Source organism: Muntiacus reevesi, chromosome 3, assembly GCF_963930625.1.
Source record: "Muntiacus reevesi chromosome 3, mMunRee1.1, whole genome shotgun sequence".
Classification (NCBI taxonomy): Eukaryota; Metazoa; Chordata; class Mammalia; order Artiodactyla; family Cervidae; genus Muntiacus; species Muntiacus reevesi.
This window is the reverse complement of record NC_089251.1, coordinates 138,199,263-138,219,621: the sequence shown is the minus strand read 5'-3', so window position 1 is coordinate 138,219,621 and position 20,359 is coordinate 138,199,263. Positions and strand designations below refer to the sequence as shown.

The following is a 20,359-nucleotide window of genomic DNA, read 5'->3' as shown; positions in this document are numbered from 1 at the left end:
TGATCTTAGTTTTCTGAATGTTGAGTTTTAAGCCAACTTTTTCACTCTCCTCTTTCATTTTCATCAAGAGGTTCTTTAGCTCTTCTTCGCTTTCTGCCATAGGGGTGGTGTCATCTGCATATCTGAGGTTATTGATATTTCTCCTGACAATCTTGATTCCAGCTTGTGCTTCTTCCAGCCCAGCATTTCTCATGATGTACTCTGCATATAAGTTAAATAAGCAGGGTGACAATATACAGCCTTGATGTACTCCTTTCCTGATTTGTAACCAGTCTGTTGCTCCATGTCCAGTTTTAACTGTTCCATGTCCAGTTCTAACCTGCATACAGATTTCTCAAGATTTCTCTATTTCCTGGCTTCAGCTAAATTGGATCCTGGGGTCATATGCATAATCTCTCTAGCAAAAAATTGTCCAGCCACATCCTTGGATTCTCTCCAGTGCATGCTATATAATTTTTTGCAGAAGCATGAGAATTTCCCTAATTATTAAGTTCTGGTTCCTTTTTGCTTAACAGTTTCTTCCTAATTTATCTATATCCTCCGATACATGCATGCTAATTCACCTTCAGCCGTGTCTTACTCTTTGAGACCCTATGGACTGCAGCCCTCCAGGCTCCTCTGTCCATGGAATTCTCCAAGCAAGAACACTGGAGCAGGTTGCCCTTCTCCAGGGGATCCTTCTGATGGAGGGATCGAACCAGCATCTCTTACATCTCCTGCATTGGCAGGCAGGTTCTTTACCACTAGCGCCACCTGGGAATCCCATATCCTCTGATATTTTAACTATAAACAATAAGTAGAAACCAGACTGCAAATTCCACACTTTGCTTGATAATTTGCCTAGCTAAATATCTAAGAATTCAATGCTTACAAATTCTGACTTCCATTCAGCAGTAGAGTTTTACTCAACCAACTTTTCTACCATTTTATAACAAGGATCACTTTCCTTCCAGTTTCTAGTAACATCTCCTGAAATCTTATCAGAATCACCTTTAACATTCATATTTCTTTCTGGTAACATTCTGTTCATGACAATACATCTATTCTCTAAGATGACAGCACCTTTGTGTTGTATCCTCTTCACTTCCTTCTGAGCTTTCATCAGAATCTAGACTTGATTACCACACACCTCAAAATCCTTCCAACCTGGATTCAATTACCCAATCCCAAAGTCACATCCACAATTTTACGTATCTATTATTCCTACTTCTAGGAACCACACTCTGTATCAGTTTCCTAGGGCTGTCATAACAAACTGCCATAAATTAGGTGGCTTAAAATCACAGAAATTAATTTTCTCACAGTTCTGGAGGCCTAAAGTCCAAAACTGAGGTTTTATCAGGGCTGAGCTTCCTTTGAAGACTGCAGGGGAGAACCGTTCCTTGCATCTACCAGCTTCTGGTGGGTCCTGATGTTCCCTATTCCCTAGCTCTAATCTCTGCTTCTGTCCTCACAAGTCCTTCTTCTCTGTATCTCTCTGCCTCCAACCTCTCTTTCTCTTATAAGCATACCAGTCACATGACTGAGGACCCATCCTAACCCCCAAATGATCTTATCTCAAGATCTTCAACTTAATTGTATATACAAAGACTCTATTTCCAAATAAGGTCACTGTAATAGTTTGCTAGCTCTATCATAACAGAGTACCACAATTGAGTGGTTTAAACAACAGAAATTTACTGTTTCATAGTTTTGGAGGCTAAAAGTCAGATCAGTGTTTCAGCAAGACTGGTTTCTTTTGAAGACAGCAAGAACCTATTCTATTCTCCTCAGCTTCTGGTTTTTGCTGCCCATCTTTGGTGTTTCTTGGTCTATAAAAGAACCAAGGAACTGATTCTGATTTCAGTCTTCATCGTCACATGGCATTCACTCTGTATGTATAAAAATTTCCCTTTTTATAAGGACACCAGTCAGACTGGGTTAGGGTCTACCCTAATTACCTCATCTAATGTCTGCAAAAACCTTATATCCAAATAACCCCTAAGATAATAGGGGTTAGGGTGTCAATAAAAGAGCTCAGTGGTAGAGAATCCACCTGCAAATGTAGAAGATGTTGGGAACATCCCTTGGAGAAGTAAATGGCAACCCACTCCAGTATTCTTGCTTGGGAAATCCCATGGACAGAGGAGCCTGGCAGACTACAGTCCATGGGGCTGCAAAGAATCGGACACAAGTGAGCAACTAAACAACAACAACCCGTTAGTTTGTGACTGCTGTGGTTTCCCCTCCAGACCTTGGCTGTGACTCTGGTTTGCTGTCTCTCCAAACGTCAGGGCGGCAGTCTGCCCCGCAACCTCAGTTCTCTGATGAAAAGGCGGCAGTTTTCAGTTTGTTCACCTTCTTCTTGCTGTAAGGACCGGAGCAACAACTTTCAAACTCTTTACATGCTGGAGCTGAAACCACAAGTCGCCCTAATGTATTGAATAGTTTGATGATTTTTAAAATAACTTTTACATGTAATTGTTGCAATGAGAATATTGATCAGCCATCTATCTACTATATGCTACTGGTAGCGAAAGACTCCCACATCTCTCCATTGCCCTTTATATAAGCTTTTCTCAACCAATACCCTATTAGATTAAACACTATAGAAAATTACTTAAATAATTATTTTCTAAATTCTGCCAAAGATGTTACATAGCTAGCACAATGCCAGATGCATAGGAGTTAATTTATTACATAATATAGATGCCTGAGTCATTTTATCCCTATACACATTTTATGTGTATTTCTTAGAATAAAGATATTTTCTCACATAACTGTAAAGTAGTACACTCAGGAAACTCAGCATCAATACAATATTTTAATATAACCAACCATCAATAGTTCAGTTTTCTCAATTGTCCCCATAATCTTTTCCGTCCAAAAGAATTGTGACCTGAATCATATATTCATTCAGTTGTCAAATATCTTAAGTCTCTCTGCAATCTGAAACATTTCCTCAGCTTTTCTTGGCTTTTATGTCACTGATTTTTTTTTTAAGAATACAGGCCAGTTTTTGTTTCTTAATAGCAAGTTTCTGATTTTGGCTTTGTCTGATGTTTCCTTAAGACTAAATTCAGGTTATGTATCTCTATTAAGAATACTTCATAGTGATATTGTATCAGACCCATAGTGATATTGTATCCTTCCCATATTAGTTTCTATCACTCAGGCAAGATTATTGTTTGGTTCTCTACCATATTGTTAAGATAATACTAATCTTACTCCTGATCACACCTCACCTGAATCCTGCCCCCAGACTTTTCATGCACTGTTGATTCTTACCCAACCAATTTTTTACTATGATTACTGCAATGACTGTCTCATTTCACTGCTTACTCTACATTAATCAGAATCCTACTCTATGTAAAAGTACTCCCTTTTCCCTTTCTCTCCCTCCATCCTCTCTCTCTCTCATCAGAATAGATTCATGGCTTCCTACTTTTTTTCACTAGGTTCATTACTGTTAATTCTTCTGATCCTCAAAGAGCCCCAGATTTGGCCAGCAGGAGTGAAGCTTGTTCAAACAAGCTCTTGGGTTTTTGTTTATTTTTCTTGACATGCATCATCATTTTTAAAATATGTCCTCCTGCCTTCTGGTAACAATAAGATGTTCCAGGCCTATTTTATACCCCCTCTTGCCCAAGCCTGGAGTTCAGCCATTCCTCTAACAATCCACATTTCCTTCCAGTAGGGAATGGTATTAGAAAACAAGAATGAGTGCCAGGTGTTCTCACTGCTATCATGGTAAGTTTGAGTTTAGACTTGTCATATCCAGTTTGGTGGTCATTATCCAAATGTGGCCATTTAAATCAAAATTAATAGAAACAAAAATTCAGTTCGTCAGCTGCACTAGTCACATTTCATATGTAGTTACATGTATTTAGCAGCTACCATCAGAGAAGGCAATGGCACCCCACTCCAGTACTCTTGCCTGGAAAATCCCATGGATGAAGGAGCCTGGTAGGCTGCTGTCTGTGGGGTCGCACAGAGTCGGAAACGACTGAAGCGACCATGGGGTTGCTAAGAGATGGACACGACTTCACTTTCGCTTTTCACTTTCATGCATTGGAGAAGGAAACGGCAACCCACTCCAGTGTTCTTGCCTGGAGAATCCCAGGGACGGGGGAGTCTGGTGGGCTGCTGTCTGTGGGGTCGCACAGAGTCGGATACGACTGAAGCGACTTAGCAGCAGCAGCAGCAGCAGCTACCATACTGGACAGCACAGATAATCATAAAATTTCCATCATTACAGAAAGTTCTATTAGACATTATTGTTCTAGACCCTTTCACATAGCAAATCCACACACACATTTTTTTCCATCTTTGTTCCAACTACTCAAGTGCTTTCTTTATCTTGACCGAAACCCTTTCAAAATTTGGTTCATCTTTCAAAACCAATCTTTCGTGGTGCATTTCTTAGTGCCTTTAACTAAGCTCCTTCTCCAACCCCCAAATATACAGTCTTTACTGATTTCAAACAAACAAAAATTCTGGTTTAGCCACTGTGGAAAATAGTATGGAGGTGCCTCAGAAAACTAAAAATAGAATTACCATAAGATCCAGTTATCCCACTCCTGGGCATAAATCCAGACAAAACTATAATTCAAAAGGATACATGGACCCCTATGTTCACAGCAGCACTGTACACAATAGCCAAGACATGGGAACAAGCTAAGTGACTATCAACAGATGAACTGATAAAGCAGATGTGGTATAGTGGAATATACTCAGTCATAAAAAATAACAAGATAATGCCATTCGCAGCAACATGGATCCAACTAGAGATAATCATACTAAGTGAATTATATCAGAAAGAGAAAGACAAATACCATATGATATCACTTACATGTGGAATCCAAAATATGATAAAATGAACCTAACTATGAAACAGAAAGCATCACAGACATAGAGAACAGACTCGTGATTGCTAAAAGGGACACGGTTGGCGGAGGGATGGAGTGGGAAGTTGGGGTTAGCTGATGTCAGCTTTTATATAGCAAGGTCCTATTGTATAGCACAGAAAACTATGTTCAATATCCCATGACAACCATAATGAAAAGAATATTAAGGAAAAAAAAATATATATGTGTGTATAGAACTGAATCACTCAGCTATACAGCAGAAAATTAACAACACTGTAAATCAACTACACTTCAGTAAAAATACTGATCAAAAAACAGCTGGGTGATTCTTGTTGTTACCAATGTAAATATTAACTGGTAAAAACATGGGCTTTGGAATCAAACCTGTTTCTTACTAGCTATATGACCTTGGGAAAGTTACTTAATCTCCCTAAACTTCAATTTCTGCATCTAAAGGTGGGATTAATAATGCCTCATAGTTATATGCTTGAAGACTAAAAAAAAAAAAAATGTACTGAATATGCTTAGCCTTATGACTGGAATATGATAAATTATATGGCCTATTAGTAACAATAATATCAGACTTCTTTCTCCTTTGTTTCCTGAAAGTTTTAAATTCGTTCACTTTTCTAAGCCAATCTTTACATTACTAAGGCATACATAGTACGTTAGCAATACAGAGCAAATCCTCTAAATTATTCAAATAGATTCCTTCCAGTCAGAATATTAAGACCTATTTATATGTGAAATATTTCTCTTAGACAATTCTATTTATAACTATGAAATTATAAAATCAATTTCAAATATTTATTGCTTATAGCAACTTTAAATAAAAATTGTTAAATAAAGTATAATTTCTTATATAAAAACTAAATATTTTCCTATTAGGTTGATTAATTATGTAAAATTTCTGAAAATTCTGAAATAAAACTTTGAAAAATTTCAAGTTGAGAGAGCATACTAGAAACTGAACTACAAAATGGCAAAAATCAAATTATTGATAAAAATTAATTTGTCAGAATTCATAGTCCTATTTATAAAAGGATCCTATAAAACCTTTTAATGAAACAAAGCATCTTGATTTTTTTATAGAAATATATTTAAAAATAACTAATGTAGTAATACTTAAAACAATACTAAAGCAAAGATAAATTCCTTTCCTCTGACATATTATTTAAAATATAGAAAAAGACCATGTTATACCTAATGATAACTAGAGATAACTTACTTTGCCCTCCATCACAGTTTATTTAAGATATGTACTGAAAGATGTAAACCTAATATTTTGCTAATAAATGAAAAACACACTTTTCAAAATGAATGCTTTTAGTAAAGCATATTTTATTTGTAAAAAGTGTAAGCATGGTCATCTAAACTTTCATTGCTTACATGAAAAAGGGGTGCTCATCAGATTTAACAAATACTAAACTTAAAAGGGAGAGTAATGTCTTTCCTCCAAAATAACTACAGCCCTGTAGATTTTTATGTTTTTCTTTACTAAGCAAAAGACAAATATATAACATGCCTGTGTCTTATTACCCTTACTGGTAAAATTTTAAAATCAACTTGATATGTAATTTTCTTTCAGATTAGTTTAAGCATGGTTTAAAAAAAATGGAAATGTGAGAATTACAGAATACACTGCTATTTTAAAAAAAATTATTAAACCTCACTTCTTCTAAATAACTATGTACAATTCATATCCTGTCACTTGTGAAATATATGGACAGTAAAATTTTTGTTCATGTTTTCCTAAAGGCAACCTTACCTGTGGAGTCCAATAAAACGTTGGGCTCAATCTGTAGAGTTTTCGTTTGTGGAAACTCTGAAGTGGCCTTGTTCGAGCAGCCGTGCTCATGATAGTCAGGGATGGAGATTTCAATCTTGTCCTGTCTTTTCTCCTTTTCTTACTGTGCTTCTGGTTAAGCAACCAGCTACTGGAGGAAGAGAGCTCATCTAAATTCTCTGAAGCACTGAAATGCCATGAAATAATTGGGGAGTGGAGGGAATAAAACAAAACAAACAAACAAAGACAAAGAAAACTAAATGTAAATCACCTTGATCTATTATGACAGAGGAGCATTAATTTTAGCCAATTTTGTGGTAACAACTGATGAAAGAATCAATATTAATGGAAAATTACATTTCAAGTTGTGAAAACAGAATCTGTATTTTCTCCTGCAAAATAAATATCCCATAGGTTAGAGATGCTCACATGAATTCAGTAGTACAATGTAAATTTCACTGTAAATCAATAATCATGAATATTACAGTGTTAAAAGTATTTACATCAAATTCTTTTTCAATAAGGGTGAATTTACACAGGATTGTAGATTTTAAAAAGGCTATAACGTCTCATCACTACATCATTAGCTGCTCTTACATAAGCATTACATATCTTTTCAGGGAATTCTGAAACAAAGATGCAATCTGTCTACATTTTAAGAATTTTTTAAAACTGATGACATAGAAGACACAAACTATAAAATATTTTATCAGATCACACAAACTACACATGAAAATAAGCATAATTTTATAATTATCTCTCATATTAATTTTTAAATATTTATTTAAATATTTTAGAACATCAGGAGGGAGTTAATGCTTATCTCCACATAAATTTAACTTTATTTATACCAGTATATTACATATAAAATATTCAGCTTTACAGGTACTATAATCTACAAGTTCAACCTTATTTATATAAACAAAAGCTAGCCAACTTAGTATTCTAAGATCAACAAGTGAATCTATATGTGCTATTGCTAATCACAAATAAATTCTAAATGTGTTATTTGGTTTAAGTAGAATCAGTGTTTAAAGGTAAACATAAGATATGGTTTTTCTATAGCTGTATCACTGGTTTTGAATATTTATGGCTGCAAAATATTCTATTATCTTTCAGATAAAGCAAGTAATTCAAGAATACTTTATACAGTAGTAAGAAACTGGAAATAAGGATACCTGAATGGATCTGTTGGTGAAACCAAAAAAGAATAATAAAATATGGAATTTGGTGATTACATACAAATATATAATTGAGTATGTCTATTGGCCAGGCCAGTATAGGGAAAAAAAATCTGATGATAAATATTTTATTTTTAAAATATTAACTTCAGTCTTCAGAGAGCTCTAGTCATGAATGTTTTAATTGTCAGTTAATAAATATTCTAAAGATGTCTATTTGAGAAAGGTTTAAGATATACCAATATTCTCAAATTAACAGGTACAGTCTCATATACTGATGCTACTTCTTGTAAGATATATGTATTACTATAAAAACTTCAAGTGTATAAAGTGCTAAGTATAAAGTGCTAAGTGTATAAAGTGCTAAGTGCTCTTGAGAAACCAGCCTTTGACCTGGGCTACCACGTCAAGGGTAAACAGAAGGCATAGGTGATAGCCAGTATCAAGTTAGGTACGAAGCATGTCAGGTACAGAAGTGAACCAAGGTCAGGAAGAAGAGCGGTTACAGTGGGTGGTTAGTACCAGAGGTGATCACGTCAGGACAGTGAGGATTCAGGGACGTAGGACTAGATCCGGCACAAAAGGCGGCTCTCAGAGCAAGTGGGAAGTATCCCTAGGCAGATGGCACTGGCTCCTTAGAGAGATGTTGCTCGGGTGATGTCTAGGGATAATGACGAGTTTCTATTCTAGCAGTCTGGAGCATGGTTAACCAGTTCTTTCCTCTGTTCAGTTCTCTAGTTGCTAATGGGCATTTGCTTCCCCTTCCCTGCAGGAGGTATGAGGAGGTGAGCCACTGTCTTCTCACTGAATGACATCTCTCAGCTTTTGAACTGGTGAGAGGCTCACAGGCTAGTTTAAAGATAAATGGAAAGCTTGTCATTTGTGTCCCTAAATGTTATATTTTCAAGTTTCAAAGACTAATACAATATCATCAGAAAAAGCTCACCAAAGTTGGCACTTCAGTCACTTTATAAATAACTGATGAAAGTGAAAGTGTTAGTCGCTCTGTCCCGTCAGACTCTTGGCGACCCCATGGACTGTAGCCCGCCAGGGGATCTTCCCAACCCAGATACTGAACCTGCATCTCCTACACTGGCAGGCAGATCCTTTAACCACTGAGCCACCTGGGAAGCTGTCGTAAAGGGTTATTGCAAACCACTGATAAACTCACTTATTCTGCCCAATGGTGTACACCAAAGAGGATGAATCTTACTGAAAAGGAGAACAAAGGAAATCATCTGGAGGACAACACAATGCTGCCGAAGTGACTCTATAATCCAAGGGTATTTTTCCCCTCGGGAGATAACAATCCAATACCTGGCACTAGTGGTGAAGAACCTGCCTGACAATGCAGGAGACGCAAGAGACACGGGAGGAGGAGGAGAAAACCCGGGAAGGAAAAACATTTCAATAAGAGACAAGGCTAAGTTTTCCCACTGAGCTGTGGGTACACCTAGGAAACTCCAGAAACTGAGGATACAATAAGCTGCTGTCAAGTACCATCATAACTGTCACAAAAATTATCAATAAATGTCAACATTTAATTTTGAAATGGCATTTTTACAAGTGGGGTAGTACCAGATAAGGACACAAATAACACTCCTTTAGATTTCTAACTGGAAGCTTTTATTCAGAGAACAATAAAAATCTCCAAAAGGATAGCCTAGGGCCACTGTGTAATAGGCAGATAGTACAATTTGGCTCTAAAATAAACTAAATAATTGAGGAGAGGGAAGAAATGAGGGGGTTTTTAGGCTTACACCTTTCTCCATTTCCACTACCACTTTCTTAATCCAGGCTTTTTTCTGCCAGAATTCCTCCTATACTCTTGTAACTGGCTCCCCTCATTCACACTTTTTTCCATCCAGTCCCTTCTAATCTTTCAGGAAAACAAATCTGGTCCTGTTTTACCCTTTCCTCCCATGCCTAAACTGCTTAAAATCTCTCAAAGCCTTCTCATTGCTTTTGAGAAAAATACTTAAATCCTTAATGGAAAAGGCCCTGATTGGTCTGCTCTCTCAGCCTCCTCATGTGTTATGTTCCCTCTTCTTCCCTGTGTTCCAGCCACATTGCCTCTTTTAATTCCAAATAACTCACACTTGCTCCAGTACAAGACCTACTTTATGTAGTATCTGCTTCGAGGCATTTTCTCACATCCTCCTTCACTTACGTAATTTCCAATAACCACTTGGCTCTCAGTTCAAAAGTTAGAACCTCAGGTAAGTCTTTGAGCCCTTGCATAGTCCCTTCAAAGACAAAGTCAAATTACCTTATGAGTTCTTTTCTTTATAGTATTTTTCATGATGCCAATTTTACAACTATTTGTGTTACTATCTGATTAGTATCTTTCTCCTTTTCTAAAACTGTAAGTAATACAGAGACTATGTTTTAACTTTTTCTCAGAAGTTCCTGACACTATACTTGGCATACGACAGTTCAGTTCAGTCGCTCAGTTGTGTCCGACTCTTTGCTGCCTCATGAACCGCAGCACACCAGGCCTCCCTATCCATCACCAACTCCCGGAGTCCACCCAAACCCATGTCCATTGAGTCGGTGATGCCATCCAACCATCTTATCCTCTGTCATCCCCTTCTCCTCCTGCCCTCAATCTTTCCCAGCATCAGGGTCTTTTCAAATGAGTCAGCTCTTCGCATCAGGTGGCCAAAGTACTGGAGTTTCAGCTTCAACATCAGTCCTTGCAATGAACACCCAGGCCTGACTTCCTTTAGGATGGACTGGTTAGATCTCCTTGCATTCCAAGGGACTCTCAAGAGTCTTCTTCAACACCACAGTTCAAAAACATCAATTCTTCGGCACTCAGCTTTCTTCACAGTCCAACTCTCACATCCATACATGACCACTGGAAAAACCACAGCCTTGACCAGATGAACCTTTGTTGGCAAACTAATGTCTCTGTTTTTTAATATGCTGTCTAGGTTGGTCATAACTTTCCTTCCAAGAAGTAAGCGTCTTTTAATTTCATGGCTGCAGTCACTATCTGCAGTGATTTTGGAACCCCCCAAAATAAAGTCTGTCACTGTTTCCCCATCTATTTGCCATGAAGTGATGGGACCAGATGCCATGATCTTAGTTTTCTGAATGCTGAGTTTTAAGTCAACTTTTTCACTCTCCTCTTTCACTTTCATCAAGAGGCTCTTTAGTTCTTCTTCACTTTCTGCCATAAGGGTGGTGTCATCTGCATATCTGAGGTGATTGATATTTCTCTCGGCAATCTATATTCCAGCTTGGGCTTCCCCCAGTCCAGCGTTTCTCATGATGTACTCTGCATATAAGTTAAATAAGCAGGGTGACAATATACAGCCTTGACGTACTCCTTTTCCTATTTGGAACCAGTCAATGCTCAATAAATATTTACAGAATGAATGGAGAAATATACACACATATTATTTTCAGATTTATCACTCCAGCTCTGTGCTTTGCACAGGGTATGTATATTACACCACATAATGTGAAGGTGTTAGCTGCTCAGTCATGTTAGACTCCTTGCAACTCCATGGATTGTAGCTCACCAGGCTCCTCTGTCCATGGAATTCTCCAGGCAAGAATATTAGAGTGGGTTGCCATTTCCTTCTCCAGGGGATCTTCCGGACTGAGGGATTGAATCCAGGTCTCCTGCATTGCAGGCAGATTCTTTACCATCTGAGTCACTAGGGAAGCCTATAACTTATATGAGAAGCATATAACACTACATACCTTACCTAAATAGTTTAGTGAATGAATAAACATGGAACATTATAGTTTAAGAGCCAAAAGAAGCTATAAATAGAAGGTTATAAGAGAGCATTTAGAAAAATAAGACATATTTACACTGCCTTGAGTTCCATTCTAAATCTTTTAACTTTCACTTATAACAGTTAGTTTCTGATAGTAAGCTATGATATGGCTTATAATCATATATGCCCATTATAAATGTATAAGTCTAATAAAGCAGATGAGAGCTGTAAGATATTTTGATTTGTAAAAGAGAAAGCATGGATAAAGTTTAAATTTTTTCTTCTAATTTAAAAAATGCAAAATGACCAAGAGTTTTATTGAAGAAAATATTCCAAAAGTCATGAGTTCATGTTTTATTAACACTGCCTAATTTTTCTAATAGTAATGACTTTCTGATATAACTGATTGTCTATTGCAATTCTAGAAAATCTTAGCAGTTAAGATATTTATGAATAACAACAGGCATTCAATTTACTTTTACAGAGTATAAATGGAATTTTCAAGTGAATTTTTTAAATTAAAATTTTACTCTGATTACTACAGAAACCAAAGGCCCAGAAGTGAAGCATTTAATCTTTTAACTGATATTTGAATATTAATTCCTACCAAAATAAATTTCTACAAATGTTATTCATTTGTATCAAAATTAATAAAATAATCTAAAGATATGGGCTTATAGGGACATATATTTGATAAGTTCTTTGTTTTGTCTTGGTAGTGGAGAAAATGATGAATAAATAAGGAAGAACAGTCTAATTTCAATCTATTTTATAATAAACTCAATGAAAGATAGTCCAGGATTTTTAGTAACTTGTTCAAGTATTTCATAACTTTTTGCCTAAGCCAAGCTGTATTCTTAGAAGGATTGAAATAATCATTATAATGCCATGCTCAAACGCTTTTAGTAAATAAGAAACTTTTGGGCCTGGCTATAAATTTAGAAAGTTAAAACCATAAAAACACAGACAAGATTTCATAAAGTTATTTTTATCTTCTAATCTCAAGAAATAGCAGCAGAAAACAAGTATTCAACACAGAATTTTAAAATACTGTTTTAGAAAAAAAAAATATAAAATACTGTTTTAGTACTTTTCAACATTTCCCCCACATTCATGTACTCATACTAAACACACTTAAGAAAAGCAGAACTCAACACAGAGAAGAAAATTAGAATGTGTATTATCTAAGAGATTACAACAGCCTGCCAGTTCTCAATCAATCTACTCTCATACACAAATATCCATACTTGCTATATGGGGCTGAAGAGTGTTGTCACAATATGTACATCTACCAGGAACCTCAGATTGTGACCCTACTTGGAAATACAGACTTTCAGGTGTAATTAATGAGGTAAAATTATGTCAAAGTGGATTAGGGTGGCCCTAAATCCAGTCACTGATGTTCTTGTAAGAAGAGACAAAGAGTTCAGGAAGAGATTCCAGGGAATAACATCCACGCATGTGAAGACAGAAGAGAAATGGTCTATAAGCCCAAAATGCCAAAGACTGCCAGGAAGCCAGGAAAATGCAAGGAAGGATTCTGCCCTAAATCTTCAGAAACAGTATGGCCCTGCCTGACACCTTGATTTCAACATCTAGCCTCCAGAACTGTGGAAGAAAAAAATATTTCCTATATTAAGCCACACACTTTGTGCTGATTTGTTAAAAGATCCTTATGAAACTGACATATTCATAAAGTACATGCCTAAGAATCACTATTTTTGCATAATTTGTAATCTCTATTTCAAGTCTACTTTTCATCTTTTGGAGTTTCTTGATGACCTCAATCTATAGCAACTAAAGTAGGTGGCAACCTTTTCCAAACTTTCCCTGATGCCCAGAGTCCTGCCAATAGTTGAATTTACTATCTTTATTTTTCCTGATAATATTTGGAGAAATGAACACATTATTTACTCAGATATACTCAATGATATCTTAAAGAAATTACATAAAATAGGACCTTATAGAAACTCACTAAAATGGCCTCGTAGGGGAATTACTTGTCTTCCACATGGCAAAAACAAGCATCTCTCTCAAATGACCAGTGGATCAAGATCCAGGCATTATCTACTACATATAGAGAAAACAGTGCCTTAACCAGCCCATTTTCCCTACTCTAGGAATTAAGTAGGAAAATTACAATCCCCCATTCACTTAAAAATACAAGTCTCTTCTACTATAGCAACAAGAAAATCCTGAAGTACACTGTAAAATGACCTTCTAAATTAGATCTCTGGTTCCTCTGCCTTTTCTAAATCCAGTTTGAATATCTGGACGTTGTTGGTTCATGTACTGTCAAAGCCTCGCTTGGAGAATTTTGAGCATTATTTTGCTAGTGTGTAAATGAGTGCAATTGTGAGGTAGTTTGAGCATTCTTTGGTTATTGCCTTTCTTTTGGATTGGGATGAAAACTGATATTTTCCAGTTCTATGGCCACTGCTGAGTCTTCCAAATATGTTGGCATATTGAGTACAACACTTACATTTGTTATTGTTGATAAAAGCATCATCTTTCGGGATTTGAAATACCTCAGCTGGAATTACATCACTTCTACTAGCTTTGTTTGCAGTGATGCTTCCTAAGGGCCAGTTGACTTCACACTCCACGATGTCTGGCTCTAGGTGAGTGATCACATCATCCTGGTTATCTGGGTCATTAAGATATTTTTTGTATAGTTCTGTGTATTCTTGCTACCTCTTCTTAATATCTTCTGCTTCTGTTAGGCCCATACCGTTTCTCTCCTTTATTGTGCCCATCTTTGCATGAAATGTTCCCTTGGTATCTCTAATTTTCTTCAAGAGATCTCTAGTCTTTCCCGTTCTATTATTTTCTTCTATGTGTGGATCATGACAAACTGTGGAAAATTCTTCAAGAGATGGTAGTACCAAACCACCTTACCTGCCTCCTGAGAAATCTGTATACAGGTCAAGAAGCAACAGTTAGAACCAGACATGGAACAACAGACTGGTTCCAAGTTGGGAGAGGAGTATGTCAAGATGGTATATTGTCTTGTCACCTGCTTATTTAACTTATATGCAGAGTACATCATGCGAAATGCCAGGCTGGATGACGCACAAGTGGAATCAAGATTGCTGGGAGAAATATCAATAACCTCAGATATGCAGATGACACCACCCTTATGGCAGAAAGTGAAGAAGAACTAAAGAGCCTCTTGATGAAAATGAAAGAGGAGAGTGAAAAAGCTGGCTTAAAACTCAACATTTAGAAAACTAAGATCATGGCATCCGGTCCCATCACTTCATCACAAAGGATGAGGAAACAATGGAAACAGTGACAGACTTTATTTTGGGGGGCTCCAAAATCACTGCAGATGGTGACTGCAGCCATGAAATTAAAAGACGCTTGCTCCTTGGAAGAAAAGCTATGACCAACCTAGGCAGCAATTAAAAAACAGAGACATTATTTTGCCGACAAAGGTCTGTCTAGTCAAAGCTATGGTTTTTCCAGTATGGATGTGAGAGTTGGATCATAAAGAAGGCTGAGCGCCAAAGAACTGATGCTTTTGAACTGTGGTATTGGAGAAGACTCTTGAGAGTCCCTTGGAATGCAAGGAGATCAAACCAGTCCATCCTAAAGGAAATCAGTCCTGAATATTCACTGGAAGGACTGATGCTGAAGCTGAAACTCCAATACTCTGGCCACCTGATGCGAAGAACTGACTCACTGGAAAAGACCTTGATGCTGGGAAAGACTGAAGGTGGGAGGAGAAGGGGATGACAGAGGATGAGATGGTTGGATGGCATCACCAACTCTATGGACCTAAGTTTGAGTAAACTCCGGGAGTTGGTGATGGACAGGGAGGCCTGGCGTGCTGCAGTCCATGGGGTTGCAAAGTGTCAGATGCGACTGAGCGACTGAACTGAACTAAAAAAAATTAAGATATTTACCTACTCTGAAAAATTAAGTAACATCTTTACGCAGCCATTAAAATGGAAAAGAAATATTTTAAGTATAAAAAGCTTCAGATATACTACTGAAATAAGATACAAAACTTCCAGTAGAGCTCAACAATGAAAATTATGTATGATAGGAAGGAAATATACTCTGAACAATACAAGTGATTTCCACTTTCTTCTTGATAGCTCATGAAGTTTTAAGTTATTGTACAATGAACTTTTATTAATTTTATAAGAACACCAAAATGTCATCTATAATTGCAGTCTTTTTTGGCATTAGGAACTTGCAATACATTTTGAAGTGGCTATTCGAGAATAAGAGACTTAGGAGGCATACGGATTTTGTTTGGGTCCTGATTCTAATAAATTGTCCATAAAAAGATGATTTTGAGACAACTGCAAAATATGAATATGAACAGAGAATTTTATGATAGTGATAAATTATGACTAAAATATTATAAAAATAAAAAATAAGCAATGACAACATGGTGGGTATGTTGAAAAAAAGTTTATCAAAGAAACAAATGAAAGTCTTACAGTTAAAATATCAATAAAAATTTTTTTAAGTTCATAGGAAAAAAATATATCAGGAAGAGAAATAGCTGAAATAAGTAGCAAAATCTTGAGAACTATTTAAGCTAGGAATAAGCTGATTCACTTTTGTATGCTTTCTGTATGTTCAAGTTTTACATAATAAAGGTTGAGAGGAAAAGAGATCAAATATTGTAGAGCCATCTGCCATTCCCACCTCTGGCTCTTAATTTCAAGAGGACTTTTTAGAGTATAAAGGCAAGGAGACTAGGAAGCCAATATGAGAGCTATATTTTTTCTGAATGTGAAGTGCAAGTGGCTCAGTCGTGTCCAACTCTTTGCAACCCTATGGACTATACAGTCCACGGAATTCTCTAGACCAGAATACTGGAGTGGGTAGCCTTTCTCTTCTCCAGGGGATCTTCCCAACTCAGGATCAAACCCAGGTGTCCCACTTTGCAGGCGGATTCTTTACCAGCTGAGCCACAAGGGAAGCCCAACAACATTGGAGTAGGTAGCCTATCCCTTCTCCAGCAGATCTTCCCAGCTCAGGAATCGAACCGGAGTCTCCTGCATTGCAGGCAGATTCTTTACCAACTGAGCTATCAGGGACATAAAATCTATCAAACATTTCTAACTAACCTATAGTTTGGGAGTTCAGCTCAGATTTTTCACTATAATCTCTGAGCTGTTTTTCTGACATATGGAATATAGTTTGAAATTGAGACTTTCTAGCATTTCACTATTTTTTTTTTCATTTTAAAGGAAAATTTGCAAAGAGAAAAAAATCTGAAAAATTCTAAAATATTTTTTAAAATCCTCGCATCTAAACACAAATATAGCATTAGAAAAAATTTGATTTTTCTCCTTTAAGTATCTTTTTTTCCCCTATAAAATCACACCCCTAGGAGGGTCTACGGCTGTTGCTGTTCATCTGCAAGTCGTGTCTGACTCCGTGACGCCATGGGATCACAATGATTGTGGTATCCCGATTTTTTCCACCTAACATTCTAAAGGAAGTAAATTCCTATATAACCACATCTTTTTTAATACAGATCATTTTTTAAATAGTTATATGACATGCCTTCAGTGGTTGTATCACAATTTAAACATTTCCTATAACATTAAGTTTAAGACTTACATTAATACAGGTTAAAAGGGAAAAGTATAAGTTTACAAAAGAAAATAAATCCTATTGGTATTACTTTAAAAACACACCAGGAGACATTTTATTTCCTTATTGATATTGTACATCTAGCTGATACAATATTTAATGTCACAGAAACTCAAAATTATGTTTGAAAACTTCAGCCTAGAATTTGCTAACCGTTTTCTCATAACAGAGAAGTGACTATTGAAAATATTATGAGGGTAAGAGAATTACTTTATATGTGATTAGTTTATCAGTTCAGCTGCAGTTTTCAATTATGATGCCCAATCAGAAAGAATCATTACATTTTGTGAGATAATTATCATTTGTGGAAATAAATAGCATGACAATGATTCATTGGAATTTAATTTCATATCATATTCTGGGACCCATTAAAGAAAAACAACAACAACAAAAATTCTAGACATTATTTCAAGTAGAAATTCACTTTCCCAGAGATAATACCCCATGGGGTAAATGAAGATGCACTTACAGCACTTTATCTTCATTTTAGAGTATGAGATCTAAAAACAAATAACCGTCTCTATGAAGATAAAATGTGACGCTTCATCTGTTTGAAGAGCCAGTCTTTTCAGCTGCTCAGTTCCCGGTGACTCATCTGAAACCCTGCTGCCAAGATTAATAAGCTAAGGAAACAATCCTGACTTCTGGGAGACAATGCAATTAAATAAGAGTTGGGGGTTGGGAATAAATGAGTAAAAAGTGGGCAAAACAGCTGCCCTCAAAAATAATTAACCAAGTGAATTTACTTTAGACATAAGAACAGATCATTAGGGTATTATAAAATTTATCTTAAATACTTACAAAAAAGTGTATCACACATTAAGTTTTATGTGGTCCACTAAAAATAACAATACAGAATAGGTAACCAAACTTTAAAAAATCAAAATTTAAATTTCTTAGACCTAATTACATATATATATATATATATATATATATATATATATATATATATGGTATGATGTGATATAAAGCTAGAATGAGAATGCTTTATTAGAAGCACTGATGAGTTTACTTATCATAAGTAAGTCCAAGAATACAGATTACAGCTGAAACCGCAAACACCTCTTAAAAAACCAAAAAAGATCTCAATGAGTTCATGGATGAAAGCTCACTCCTGTTACTATTAAGAGAGAGGACTTATCTTTTACTTCAGAATCTCTTATTATAGGACAGGTACTTCTACCATCTGACTTTGTTTATCTGATTTTCTAGTCCAGAGTTAAATTAAATGAGAGGAAGCAGAATTGCAGGAGGCAGCATGAGATTAACAACATATCAATCTGACTATGATAGAGAAAAAGCAAACAAGTACAAAATATTTTGGGGAGAATGCTGATTACCTGTATGAAATCCTAAAAGATATTTCATTCATTCAAAAAGTATTTATTCATGTCCATGTTATGACTCTTGATCTAGATGTCAAGAAAATAGCAGTTAAGACAGACCAGAAAAATTCCTACTGTCACGGAGCTTACATTGTCATCCAGGAAGGTAGATAATAAACAAGTAAAAAACAAGAATAAAATTATATAACACTTCTCTCATTTGATCCTCACAATAACCCAACAAGCAAACTATCTGCATTTTAACTGTGATCTAGAAAGTTGCTTAAGATCACAATGCTACCAAGTTCTACAGTTGGGACTGATCTCAGACCCATCTAATTTCAGAACTATTTAACAATGCAATGAGTTTTCTTCATAGCACTTGACCAGGATTTTAATTTTATTTTTTTATTTAAAAATTTTCTTTACATTTTTTCTGTGGCATGTGGGATCTTACTTCCTTGACCAGGGATCTAATCTGAGCTCCCTGCCTTGGAAGCACAGACTTCCATCTGCTAGACTGTCAAGGAAGTCCCACCAGGAACTTTTTTTTTTCTTCAGTATTTACTTTAAAATTTTTATTGCGTATTTATTTGCTTGTGCCAGGTCTTAGCTGTGGCACACAGAAGATTTTAGTTGCAGTGTGGAGGATCTAGCTGCCTAACCAGGGATTGAACTAGGGTCCCCTGCATGGAAAGCATGGAATCTTTGTCACTAGACCGCCAGGGAAGTCCCAGGATTTTAAATTACACATTTATTTGTGTGGTTCTTCAGCTGATACCATTTTTACCCAGTTAGACTCTATACCATAAGGTCAGAGACCACACCTGGTTTTGTTCAACATCAAAACCCAATCCAATCCAATGCCCAGCACCCTATATCACTCGGGATGTATTTGCTGACTATTAAGTGAATTTTGTCATTGATATACAATTATTAATCTTGATAAGTCTGTGAGGATGTGGACTCAGGGATGAGCCTGAGTTATTAAAGAAAAACTAAGCTCAGAAGCACCCAAGAAAGGCAATGTGTAATAAATTTGGCTTAGTTCTTACCAAATGGCTTATTCAAAAGTTTTGACACTTGAGTAGAATCATCATTCCTCCTATTATCTAGGGTACTTCTTTCCATAATAAATTCTATATTATGCTTTAAAGTTAATAAAATGTGTTGAGTAATTTCTCTTTATTCACTAAATCTCTAGATATAAGCTAACATAGAACATCCAAAGCAAAGAACAATAGTGATGTTACAAAGAGATATATATTTTAAACTGCATTGAGATCTGTTTTTCATTTTTCATTTGTTTGAAAAAATGGAATTCTTTACAAATAAACATTTGATTGAAGACTATTAGCACTAGAAATTACTTTAGAAAATATTTGTATCCTAGTAAATTTAGAATAAAAAAAGTGCAATGTAAAGAAATTAACTGACTTGCCCAAGGTCACAAAATGTTGAAAACAAAAAGTACATGAAAAGAGTATATATATATTTCCATAATCTCAAGTTACCCACAAACCACTAAATTAAAAGCCACTATAACTAAGCATAAACAAAAGTTAAAACCTTTTGGGGGGGAGAAAGGAGATTAAATATCCCAAGGCAGTCTTTTTAGAGAAGGTATGTTTTCCTAATGTAATATGAAAATAAAATATAATAGGAGAAAAACAGCCAATAGTGTGTTTATCCTCAATTTAAGAGTACTTGGTTTAATTACAGTAAAGTAATGTTCAAAATTCTACAAGCCAGGTTTTAATAGTACATGAACCGTGAATGTCCAGATCATCAACCTGAATTTAGAAAAGGTAGAGGAACCAAAGATCAAATTGCTAACATCTGCTGTATCATCAAAAAAGCAAGA

The 20,359-nt window shown here is 36.0% G+C and overlaps 1 protein-coding gene across 10 annotated transcripts in view; it reads right to left on the bottom strand.

The window, feature by feature from the left end:
* Window positions 1-20,359, bottom strand: part of KANSL1L (KAT8 regulatory NSL complex subunit 1 like) — a 122,502-nt gene that overhangs the window by 33,254 nt on the left and 68,889 nt on the right. For 8 of the 10 annotated variants that reach the window (XM_065930662.1, XM_065930656.1, XM_065930661.1 and 5 more), the window contains one exon: window positions 6,616-6,820. In XM_065930662.1, the coding sequence (XP_065786734.1) occupies window positions 6,616-6,820 (205 nt within the window). The remainder of the gene's footprint in view (window positions 1-6,615; window positions 6,821-20,359) is intronic. The other 2 variants (XM_065930663.1, XM_065930664.1) reach the window with 2 other exon arrangements.